At 39.0% G+C, this 13,310-nt stretch overlaps 1 protein-coding gene across 1 annotated transcript in view; it reads right to left on the bottom strand.

Moving 5' to 3' along the window:
- CPPED1 (calcineurin like phosphoesterase domain containing 1) overlaps positions 1-11,693 on the bottom strand; it is a 59,927-nt gene extending 48,234 nt beyond the window's left edge. The window contains exons 1-2 of the mRNA XM_072348821.1: positions 11,539-11,693; positions 2,418-2,636 (exon numbers count right to left, since the gene is read on the bottom strand). Of these exons, the coding sequence (XP_072204922.1) occupies positions 2,418-2,636; positions 11,539-11,602 (283 nt within the window). The 5' untranslated portion in view covers positions 11,603-11,693. The remainder of the gene's footprint in view (positions 1-2,417; positions 2,637-11,538) is intronic.
- Between the last annotated feature and the right edge of the window lie 1,617 nt (positions 11,694-13,310).

The following is a 13,310-nucleotide window of genomic DNA, read 5'->3' as shown; positions in this document are numbered from 1 at the left end:
CCAGCTGATCAGGATTCTGTTCATCACTTCTAGCTGCTGGCATTCTGAGATTTCTTGGAGTTCCTTTGCAAAAGCTTCAAACTTGCTTCAGATGGAAAGCTACAGCACATGCTTTAAAGCAGTCATTGTAAACATACTGAATTCTCCGTGATAAAACATGTTAGAAAAGGAATGTTTGGGGTTTTGTGCTTTTTTTTAATTTTTTTTTTTTAATTTATTTACATACAGTGGTTACAAAGCAATAAAATCCGAAGAACCTGACAGACATCAGCCAGATCATAAAATATAACTGAACCTCAGCTGACTGTAGCTTTCTTTAATAAAGCATGCTGCAATAGTAAGCATGATACACTGCCATTAACCCTGATTTTAATGCAATTTTAATATAGCTGATATACACAAGTGATTTAAATGGTAATTTGAGATATTGAGTAAGATGCATATAAGCAAAATTCACAGTTGCTAAAATTAAACAAAAGTCTTACGTAATTTTTAATTTTTCCTACTTGAAAAAAAAAAAAATCCTTCCTTTTATTGAACTGACACAATAAGGGAATTATATCTTAGAGAGACTCCTCTGTGGAATAGCACAGATTGACTGAAGTACCATACAACTACAAACATGCAGCATGGAGGTTCAAACACTGCTGGCTAGAGCAGCGAAATTGTATTTGAGAGGTAATGTGTTTAAGAAATATGACATCTCAAGCACAGTATTAGTACCAGAATTAGAGGAAAGAGACTAGTGCTGTTTGATTAGTGCTGTTTGATAATGGAATATGAGAGCTTTTGACTCTCTCTTCTCTTTTTTTTTTTTTTTTTTTTTTTAAATCTGAGCTATAACTGATGCACACTACATTTTCAAACATACCCATATGAGAATAAGTTTAGGAAGTCATTCTTCCCTGAGTAGGGAGTCACCTCAATTCCTAGAGTTTAGCATGTAACATTGCAGAAAAGTAGAGAAAAAAACTGCAGTATTTCCAAGTATTTCAGAAACCAACACTGTGAAGAACTCGAAAAGGAATCATTTTTAACATCAGAGGATTTCCATTTGATTAATAAAAACAGCAAAAAAAAACCAACAAAAAACCCAAACAAACAACAAAAAAAACCACAGCAAATAAGTTCTTACAAAGCCAACAGCCTGGCTTCTTAATGCTAGTATCTTGCAACATCTTATAAACGAACAGCTATTAATAAGCCACACCAAAGAAACTGTCAGAATGTACTTCAAGAAGAAGTTGTTAAAATGTAGTGTGGGCTGTCTCATTTTGAAATATATTTTCTCAGATTTTTTGTTTAACCTTTTTCGTGTTGTGAAAGAGTTTCTATTCCAGAAACTGATGGAAAAAAAGTAGGAGAAAATTCTCTAAAAAGTCTATTATTTCACTTCCAAAATACCCATCCACACAGTTTAAACTATGGTTTCAAATTATTTTAAACAAACAGATTCAGATTAACTTCCCTTAAATATTGTTTTCTGACTTGGCATTTCTGTCACCCTTGAGGGTGACATTACATATCTGCCCATTCTGCCCACTGCCCTTTGGGCAAATAATGATAGAATGCTAATCCCCCGATATCCCTGTGAAATAGAACAATTCACTTCTATCTCAGGCTCTCATCAGTTTGGACAGAAAGACAAAGGGGTGACTGCAAAGTTGTGTTCATATGTTTACTAGTATAAGACACAACAAATCATTTGCACAAAACCAGTAATTAAATAGAATAAGTATTGTTGGTTCAGTTGTGTGAAAGATGTCTAATACACTCAAACCTTGCTGTACAATTAAATGCCAGGAAGCACCATTCCAAGTAGAGCAAAGTATGAAGGACTCCCATTTTTGCAAGCTCTCTTGTTGGATCATTGCACTGTCAACTGCATAGCTGAGGCTGTCTGCAGCTCTGTTTGTTATCAGGACTAAGAAATCCAATCTCTCGTGTCTAAAGACACCGATCTCTGTTTCCTATAGCAAGATGACAGAATACTACAGCTTGAATTTACTGACTTTCAGCATTTTAAGAATTTAAATACCAAAGCAGTTGAACTTACTATGCTTTAGAAAGAGCTTCACTCACTTTGGATACTCAAAAAGCTATAGCTACCTTTTTTTTTACTTAGTTGTTTTTCCCAATGGTTTCAATTATTGTTGAGCTTATCAAAGCTATTTGTTCAGAAGAAAGACCCTAACAAACAGCTAGCAGAAACACAGCCCTGAAATTAGTGACACATGAAATAAGATGAACAAATAAGAATATATCTCAAGAGTAATCTAAAAATAACAAAATTTTTTTTTCCCCAAACATCAAAATAGTAGGATACCAAATGCTATGAAAACATATTGCCTTGTTGCCAATCTGAAGGATAAAGAAAATGGATTTATGATCCCACTCCACACTTTTAATTGCCTTACCTGGCATTCCATGGATAAGATCTCCACACAACACAAAGAACTTGGGTTTAGGGTTTAGTTTGTTAATGGCCTGCACTGCTTGCTCTGTTAATTTGATTTCTTCTCCCCATTCATCATCTCCACTTCCTGTATTGCCAACTGCCCAAGCTTTTATTAGTCCAAACTGAGGATCTGCTCCTTGGATGAAGTAGAAAGGTCCCTTCCATTGGTACTCATCACCTAAAAACATCGAAAGAATTAAAAACAATAAATAACTAAATATTGTTTTTTCTTCACCTATGTAAGTTAAAGCCACATTAAAGAAACTATAGAATTCCGTATTTATTTGTATAGGACAAATAAAAAGGCAGAAGTGCAAAATTTTCTTCAAATGGGCAGCTGCATTAAAATTAATTTAATTATGCAGTGGTAATTGCAGACTAATTAGAGGAAAACTATGTGAAGAACTCTGTGAAAACTGTTAGAAATTGCAAGATTACAACACAGCAGAAGTGTATAACATTACATTTCACTCAATTCTTTTAAGACTCCAATAACTGCTCCTTTAGTTAACAACTTAAAACATACACAACAAATTTTATATTTTACCCTTTCAGTAGGCTTACATTATTGAGTTAAATGTTTTTGTAACACATACTCTGGAGTTAAGAGATGAAGCCACTAAATAGAATGAAAGTCAGCAAATGCAAACAGCAAGAATACAATAAAATTGTAACTTGAATCTGTCAGATGGTTCCCAAGGACTATTTGGGGAAAAAAAAAATAAACTCAACTTGTAGTCAGTGCAGATGAAGGATACAGTGGAATTTATTCCGCTCCAGTTTTCTTGAATACTTCCTTTCATAAAACACCACCAAGTAACACAAAACCGTGATACATAAAACTGGCTGGTACTGCTACTAGCATTAAACATAAAATGTTACCCTATTCCCTAAACTTACCTGCTAACTCCAAAATGAAGTACAAACCAGTACACTGTGGTTTTTGTAGCTGTCTAAACATATTCATTTGCAACCCACATATTTCAGACTGGACAACTGAATCTGTCTTTCCTATTTTTTACTCTTCTGAGCATGTCTAATTTGTACACTGTTTAAAACATTTAGTTTTCTTTCTTTTTTTTTTTTTTTTTTTTTTTTTCTTTTCAGTATTTCAATCATCAAAAAGTCACTGGCTACATCAATCTGCAGTTGAATCTGACAAAAAACCAATACAGCAAATAATTTCAAATTATAATATGGGAATACATTTTTTGTATAATGTCAGTCTGATCTGAAACAACTTGAGCTGATACTAGGTTTATCCTCCACTAACAGTACACAAGGAAGCAGCGTGCCTATCTGCCTATCACATGGATTTACTTATGGTTTTCTTTTAAGTCATCTAGAAATTGACCTTCTTACAAACTAAAATGAGGGGGTATGTTTTTAACAAGGAAGGTAAGAAAGCAGGGGTTAGAATTCAGCTTCACCATGGATATAGATGGGTAGCTGTGGAGGAGAAGGAATGTGGGCAACTCTTTGTAGCATGCTGCTGCCTGTTGCTATGGCATCAGAGCACTTTGCTAAATGCAAGCTTCTATATTTTAGTTAATGCAACATTTAAGTATCAAAATTACTTATCTGATAAAATTGATTGCTAATTCATACTAGCATTCCTTGTTATATATCACAATCCTGTTTTATAGATAGGTCCTTCAGATTTTAATTCTGAAATGAACTTTTTCTGTTACATAACTTATTCACACAAGTGAAACGACCTATCTCCTATGAGATACGATGAGTTTTCAGTAGAAGCTCTATGGAACTGCTTCAGTGGCACAAAGCAGCTTAGGTTTTTATTGCGAGTCTTGCATGAAAAAATGAAAAATACGACTGTCATAAAAATCAGCTTGTGTGCTGCATCAAAGGCACTGTCTGCACTGAGAAATTATCTTACAGGTTTTTTGAGTGGAAAGTTATAAAGACATGACTTAAGAAAGCTGGCTTGAAAAATCCTTTACAACCTATTCAAAGTGGGGCTGAAAAGAGAACGTGACAAGATCTTGTTGTGGAGAAGTGCTACAACCTCAGACTCATCAAATAGATGCTCAAGGAAAAAAAGCTGAGATCTCTAACAAAGTGATCAAACTCTTAACATCTGTCCCTTTGAGATAGTAACCTGGGAGCAAGATCTATTGACTTTGCACTGATTAATCTGAAGCCAATAGTTTTTACAACAGTAAGCTAAATAAATACAGAGATATTTATCTATTTCTACAGGAACCACACAGAAAAATATAAGTAATATCTGTTTTGAAGGATGAGGTTTCACTTTTGGGCATATGGTTTCTCTCCCCTCCTGAGCCCGTGGGGTGGGGCTACAGCTGCAGCAGCCCAGGCTGTGGGATCAGACCTGGACCCCGGTAATGAGGAGGTGCACCCATAGTGTTTGAGTAGAGAAAACCAGTAAGCAGGCAGTGTGCTTTCAGGGAGCCTGCAGAGTGGGAACGACAAGTTGCAAGGCCAGAGCAGAGGCTATTCTAATATAAGTTTTGTGGAGTTTTTCCTCCCCTGCCTTATATCTATGCCGATATAGTAAATCTGTAGGTTGGAAACATTCAGGTGCTTACAAGACTGAGCACAGATGCTCTGGTTTGAGTGGGTGGGCAATGGTCATGTAAGGAAGAGAGAGAGACACACACAGAAAAGATGAATTTGTAAAGAGAAGTTCAGTACACAGACAGAACCAAGAAGTGGAAGAAAAAATGAGAAACAGAAGATGCAGGGGTGGAGGTGGAAAGGAGCGGGGCGAAAAGAGATAGGAGGTGAAAAGAGAAAAACTGAAAGCGATGCTACAATCACCTGTGAGAAAGAAAGATAAAAGGGAATAAACCTAAGAAAATGAAGCAGGGGGGAACAGGGAAGATACAGGGATCAGGACGATATAAATAACATTTACTTAAAGCATTAGTTTAATTAACTGATCTTTGTCAAATAACTTACTCAAAAGCTCTTTTTGTGTTTTTTATAATTTATGAAATAGTTACAAGAATTAGTGACGTTGAATATATTTTCTGTACCATTTCCTTGTTGCTTGATCACCCAAACTAGAAACCCGATTTAAAATAAATAAATAAATGAATCCTACCAGTATTCAAACCAAATTGAAACAGATTATTTATCACGTGGTATTTATCAGTTTAGCTTAGTACATACTGACTTCCCCACATACAAAGAAATTCCCAGTAGAATTCTTTGTTATTAACTAATCTGCAGTATACTTCTCCCTCACCAGCTGCTTGTAAGCACCCTCAAGCAGGGCAGGTACTGTAGACCATGCAAGTGAACCTCATCTGCTAAAAGCAGAACTCAGGCAATTTAACAGACTGCAGTGAATTACAAGAACAGTGCTCAGACAAATCACCCTGCTGGCAAACCATGGGCACTGCTTTTGCACTAGTCACCTAGCTGTGATCTAGGTTCTAGACATTTCCTCATAAAGTTTCAGTTAAATTGCATGTGCAGTCACCATCTTCCTTTCAAATGCAGCAACCAAAAGCTTTTATGGGAATAACATGAAAGGCTTCCTTCTGGCTAGGAGTTCTAATTTTCAGCTCCACAGGAGGCCCATTTTTCAAGCCCTTAGATGATCTGCATAGTTATATTAGACAAAGGTAAACCAATAAAAGACAATTAATACCCCCTTTTTTTTTTTTTTGCCTTCTCTGTATGCATCACAAAACTGAACAGAGGCTGTTTGTGACAAATGCCAGACAGAAATCAGATTCTCAGTTGAGTGATGTACACTCAGCTTCCATTTCTGAAGGACAAATGCTGTTGGTGGAGCTGCTGTCATACGAGGAGCTACACACAGCTCCTGCTCCACATCCACATTGCCTGCACACCTCCAGAAGAGCTGCACAGTGAATTGAAATGGAAGAAGTCCACCTTCCGAAACTGAAACTAACTTACAGTCTCAGTTTCAATAGCCGCCCACTCTTACTCCACTCCTATGCATGACAAAATACAGAGGATCAGTGCAACATATTTTCAGTTGCATAGGCTGAAAAATGATGCCAGCCTCTAATTTTATCTAATGATTAATTCTGCAAAGGGCCAAAGCAGTTGGCAGCAACATACAGGAGAAAAGCTCAGTGGTGCGCTGTGATCACAGTCACAAAGATTCTAACGACCTAAATGGGACTTGAGTCAAACCTCACCATTTCTCAAAGAGAACAGCTAAATATCTTCACATGCTTTTATTTCTTCCCTTTTTGCTCTTTGTAATCCATCTTCCCACTTCTTCCCCCTTCTCCAAGGATCACAAAGGCACATACTAGAGACAGGTCACCACAGGCAGACTCATGAGAGCCCCACAGTACTGGTGGCATTTCTAGTGCTTCCCTGGTGGGATTTTCAACAGCAGCAGGATGTACCTTTGAATCTGGTTCTGTTTTTCCTCTATACTCTACAACATTTCACAGAAATGAAGCACTTAGAAGAAGTTATTCCTGCCTGCACTGTAAGTGGACACTATCATATCAGAGGAGAATGGATGGAGGTACACAGCTTGTGCTCATCCAGTATAACAAGAGCAGTAATAAACATAAAAAACACCCTTATTCTGATTTTGGATTTGTTAGTGGTCTTAACATCACTTCTCTGAAAGATCACTGAAGCAAATGAAATCTGGGTGCTCCTCAAGTTTAGAACTCAGATTGCTAGCTAAATATTAAAGACTTTTGCTTTTTGCAACTTCTGAAACATTTTGTTTTGGAAGATAAAGATGGCTCAAGTCCCTCTTATGCTTTTAAATATGAAATAGCAGGTGCTTAGTACATGCTTCCCTGCTCTTAGTTGTCTGTTTATAAAATATGCCCACAATTCTTTCTTTCCAGATAAGATCAGATGAAAAGAATATCTTTGGTGTTTTAAAGAAGATACGGGCAGGAAGCAAACTGCAATTTTTAATTTTTTTTTTTTTTTATTATTTTTTATTTTTTAAGTGAAGGCAGTATTTGTACATTACAAACAAACAAAAATAGCAAAAAAATCTTTATTGCAACTGTTTTGCAGTTTACCGTTAAGACAATTTGTTTTCATTCCTCTCAGTCCTGGCATGGGTTAAAAACCAGAAGGTACTTTCCCCAAGCCCTATTGGTTTCTATTAAAATATTACCAATAGTTATGGTTTCAAAAAACACCATTATTACTACTTGGATGTCCAAACAAAATATTTCAATCTAATTAAGTGTAATTCCCTCCAGCTGGGTTTTCCAGGCATACCTTAGAGACTACCAAAGGTATGACGGTAGAATTCTGCTGACTGACCAAGGGGAATTATTTTCAAATAATTTAAGCAATGCTATTATTTTATAAATATATAAACTTTTCAAGTTTATATATATAATTATATAATCATAACACATCATATTTCATATAGATGATATCATACATAATCAATATATAAAATAATTACATATATTCATATATACACACACACAATCAAGGTAAGAAACATCCCCTCAAATACAAACTATTTATGTGTACTAAGGTCTTTAATAGCTAAACCCTAGTCATGCCCACCTCCAAATTTAACACAAACTTACTGCAGAAAATGAACTGATCTCTGCAGTCCTAGACTATTGGTGTGAAGGGGGATGACTTGAAAATGACAAGGTGAGGTCACAGAAAGTTGCTCAAAGCCCACATGAGATTTACCTAATTCATACAAGAGTTGGAGACAGTACTGGGAATGGAATATGCCAGCTGGGAAGCTGCTCTTGATTTGTTCTGATCTGTGCAAAACCTCACTCAAAAATATTGCACTGAAGGGCTCTAGAACGGTAATCATAATGCGCAGAGATCCATCCTTCGCATGAAAGCATGAAAAAAGAAATCAAGTGCAGTTGTATTTATTTTCAAAGAAAAATGAATTATATATAATTAAGAAGCTTTTAAAAAGAGCAAAAATACTTAAAGGCAGCATGGAAACTATTCAAAGACTCCAAAGGCTCAAACCATATGCGCAGCATTTTCTGAGGAGAACTTGAGAAGACAAGAATCCAGCCAATAAGAGTCAAGAACAAGTGGAAAACATATCAACCCGAGATTTATTAAACTCCCCTTTTTAGAGGCACGATGAGAGGACAGCCTGCTAGACACTCATTCGGGTTAACAAACATGCAAGATGCACCCAAAGATAAAGATAATACAGAAAAACAAAGTAAGCTTTTACAGCCATGTTCATTGTAGAAGAATCCAAGGCCAGATTCCTCTCTTACAGACAGATCATGTTTGACTGGAACCACATCTGATATTATTTATTGTGATTATTTCACCTTTCTCACCAGCTCTGATCTGGTCATGACATTCATTTCTGTACAGCCTATCAAAAATTTAGACACCGAAAGATTCTGAGGGCATTAGAGGATGCTCCCTCTTGCATCATGCAGTTGCCCTACAACTCTTTTTGCACTGAACAGTTAACAAACATACAGTTAGCAGAGTGGTGTGGTTAGAATGGTTTTATAGTTAGAAACATTATCACAGTGGAAAGAGATAATCAAAGATAAGTGAAATACTCACCTGCGTCCTTAGGCTCGCAGCAGAAAACTACAAAGGGAGCAATCTCCAGAAGGAGATCCTTCCCCAGCGACAGCCAGCCCTTAAATGGGGTCTAGGAGAGGTGCAGCCAGGCTGCACCCCTTCCAGTCACACAGCTGAATTACCTTCACCTGTGCTCCCACAGCTGACTCCCTGCTTGCCTCAGGTGATCAATCAGTGGTTCAGGCCATGACTCAACAGTTCCCACACACTCACACATACTGGATACTCTGCAAGAAATACAAATGCTATTTCCCCCATTTGAGAAGTAAAAAATAAATAAATAAGAAAGAAGAAAAAAAAATAAAAAAATCAACCTGGCAATAGCTGATAGCACTACTTGTTTAGTTACTTTAAAAAAGCACTCGACGTACTTCCACAGAAAAACTCTATTTGGCATTAGAAGTTTTGGGACTGGTAGTGGAGAAGATGACAGAATTTACCATAACATACATTCCTGTATGTACAAGACTAATAAGAATAGTAGACATCAAAAGTGTCTTTTCTGCCTATGTGAAATTAAGGAGAATGTATTAAAAAAAAAAAAAAAAAAAAAAAAAAAAAAAAGTCAAAGAATACAGAGGTCTCCTTTCAATAAAGTGAAGAACTGATGCGTTCATTGCTCCAACACTCCATCAGCTACATGGGTATTTTGGACCTCTGACTTTGAGCTTCTGGTACACATGAGTGATATATAAAGAGTGGATCAGAGCACATCTTGTGTAAGCAGACTGAACAGATGTCCACTAGGGGATAGGGTGTGGAAACCCGGCTTTGCAAAAGGGCTTAGAAGAAAAAAAAAAAACAACCTCGAAATTAAACCCTAAGTGGTGATTCTCAAATTGTAAAGGAAGTACTGTGCCAAGCAAAACTAGTGTTGGTAAATATTTTGCATAGTTATCTAACAAAAGGAATTATGCCTGGAGAATGAATGAATTCTAAGACAGAGGGAAACACACACACAGAAACTCAACAGTAAAGATCAGATCTAATTGTTTTTCATTCTAAATAAGAAGAAACTTTGCCTCAGTTTTGTTAACCTTTGATTATGCTTTTTTAAATCACTTTGTCATTAAAAAGTTGTGTTGAACTTTAGTCTCTAAAAAAAAAACTAAGTAAAACATTAACACAGAAACATTGTACTCAGAGATGGTAGCTGGACCATAATAGTTAACATATCCTAAACAAGATTAAAAGCTAAACAACTGAGCAAAGCCTTAATATTATTTGAAGAAGAAAGGGCACCTGGAAGACTGATAGCTAAATCACATTTTTTCATCTATGTTTAAGGCAGTGTTTGAGAAATATTGAATACAGTTTGTCAGGTTTTTTACTCTGCCTTTGAACACTCCTTTTATTACAGCGCATGTAACTAGATGGGTTGACTGTCATGTCCCCTCAGTAACCACCACACATCCTATTCCAAACCAACTAGACCACCACAGTTATTAACAGGCTGCCAGAATGACTGAATATGTATATTTCACATGCTCAGAATTGGTGATTTTGTTTTGTTTAGCAACAAGTAAATATTTCCAAACAGTAGTCAAGAAAATAGTGCAAAACTGTTGAGATTGAACAGCCTTGCCTACCTCATCAAACCAATAAACGTGTAATTTATAAACAACTGCATGGAAACAGAACACCTTGTACATGTGATCTCTAAGGTCCCTTCCAACTTGCACAATACTATGATACTATGATACTATGTGACAGTACTAAAAGACTGCTGAAGACAGAGCTTGTTATGGGCCTGAGAAGCCTAGGAGTTCAGAATCCCCATCCTTACAGAATTCTACAAATAGATGAGAAACGTGTTGTGAATATCCACTTGTATTTGTTGGTCCATCCAAACAAGCAGCAGCAGGTGAGAGCCTAGCAGCAGCCTCAATATTTAATTGGCCTAGGAGGAGGTGAGCATGCAACCACGTCCAGTGCCAGCCCAAGTGGGTTATGGTGCTGTCTCAGTACCAGACAAGGAACCAGCTGAGGTCCTCCACCCTGAAGGAGGCTGGTGCACCCTGAAGAAACCAGAACCTACCTCTGTTAGCAAGCAAAGTACAGGCATGCAAAAGTGCAAACATATGAGTAAATATAAAAGCACAATACAATACATCACAGCACAGTGCTGGTGCCTACTGCTATATAATTTCAGAAGCTCAAGTTCAGCAGCACTGACAAGTACTTAAAAAAACAAACAACAAAACACGATTAACTTTAGATCTACTGTCAGAGCTGGTTGGCTTTTCCCCACGAAGATGAGGCCACCTCTGCCCCCGGCGCTCAGCAGAGGGCCCGGCTCCCGCCCAGCACGGAGACCGCCCGCTCACAGCTCGCGGTGTCGGCTGCCCATCACACACCTGCGGGCCGGGAGGCCCCTCCGCATTCCGAACGTCCCCCTCCCCAGCGGTGAGCGCCCAGCAGCCACCGCCACTCCGCACTCCGCGTTCTGCTCCCCGCCGCGGCCCGGCCGGCCGCGCGGCAGAGAATAGAGCCCGCCGCGACACAGAGCCCTCCGCTGGAGTTCCGCGTACCTTGGCGGAAGGCAGTCAGAGTCCTTCCCCGAGCTCTCCGGAACGCGTCCCCCAACGCCGCCATAACGCCGCTCCCTCACAGCCGTCGCCTCGTCCCGGGCCGCCGGCAGCCTGGCACCGCCTTCGCCGGGGGCGGCACCTGGGCGCGGGGGAGGGGCGGGGGAGAGGCGGGAGTCCGGCTGCGCGCGGCGCGGGAAGCGAGCGCTGGAGGGGCGGCTGGCTGCGGTGTGCTGGGCTGCGGTGTGCTGGGCTGCGGTGTGCTGGGCTGCGGTGTGCTGGGCTGCGGTGTGTTGGGCTGCGGTGTGTTGGGCTGCGGGCCGCCGCTGCTCACCGGGGATGTGGCATTTCGGTGGCAACAAACGAACTAAACCCTCCGAAAACCTGCCTGATGTTCTTCAACTGTTTCCTAACCTGCAAACTGAAGCCTAAAAACATCAGGAATTTTCCTTAGCACCTCGAAGGGATGCTTTTCAGTTGAGGCTTCTACAGTCTGTCTCAATTTTGCTCTAAAAGTTGCACACAGAATCGTGTCCCTGGCAGAACAGCCACAACCCCATTATTCTGCGCCACATGGCACGCAGAGCTCAGAGTGCTGCTTCGTTCAGCATGTGAAATCTACTAAGGTTGCTGTCGCTGTCTGTAATGTTCCTATGATTGGATTGTTATTCCATGGCAGTATTATCCCTGACCGAAGACTGTCTTGGCGCCAGCTTGGTTCCAGTTTGTAAACTACTTGATGGTAACCAGATACAAAGCACCAAAGGAGGTCTTTCTATTAGAAACTTTGCGTCAATTCCCCTCTTCATGAGGCGACATTTGGTAGATTGAGCAAATACATCGAAGTGCATTTGTCAATCTCAGGGGCAGTCTGTATAAATATCCCAACACCGCCATAGGAATGTGTGATTGTGGTCTAATGCTGGAGGGGAGCAATTAGGTGAGCAATCCAAAGAGATTTTTGACCTTTTCTGTTTCTTTTCAATTTTCTCCTTGCGTGCTTAGTTGGGTTGAGCAGTCATATAGCAGAATATAATCTTTCAAGCTGCATGACTTCAATTAAACTCAGGATGAATTTTGCAATTGAAATGCCATCAAGATCATGCAAAAAAAGTGTAGTGAGAGCACTACTATTTTAACAAGACAGCCTACTGCAGTTTTGTAGCACAAGGCCGTGATTTTGTTTAGCACATAGAACTTCCTTTTCCTTAACATGGATGTCTTGTTAAAGGCAACCATTTTGCTTAAATCAAGGTATGAATGTCTGAAAGCAAAGTGAATCAGCCTTGGCAAAGATATAGGATTAGGGCAAAGATATGGATGGTAACAGCCATATTCTAGATTTTAGATAAATCTCTGTAATTTCCCAGCTTTTTTTTTTTTTTTTCCTAGGCATGTATAGGGAGTTCTCTTCTACAACTCTGTTGTCAGTGCCATATTTGTTCTCTTTGCATGTTGGATTATAGATGAGCCTCAGTATGCTTAGCTCTTTCTAGGTGATGAGCATGGTGTGTATGTAGTGTGCCTGCACTGCCTCCTCTCCAGATGGAATCCTCTGAGATTACATCTGCATGAATATTGTCTATTGTGATAAAGGTGCCATGAGAAATTTCCATTCTGTAATTTAAACACATTTGCTTGTGATTTTGCAGTCTGAATGCAGAAATGTTTTAATCTGGATACATAAAGGAACATTTGCATATAAGCATGAGAACTGAGGATGAAGGGTGTTTGTGCAGGAAGGGTATTTCTGCTCCTTTCTGCCTCCTTTACTT

Source organism: Excalfactoria chinensis, chromosome 14 (assembly GCF_039878825.1).
Source record: "Excalfactoria chinensis isolate bCotChi1 chromosome 14, bCotChi1.hap2, whole genome shotgun sequence".
Lineage (NCBI taxonomy): Eukaryota > Metazoa > Chordata > Aves > Galliformes > Phasianidae > Excalfactoria > Excalfactoria chinensis.
The sequence above is the reverse complement of the archived record's forward strand: the minus strand, read 5'-3'. Positions and strand labels throughout refer to the sequence as shown.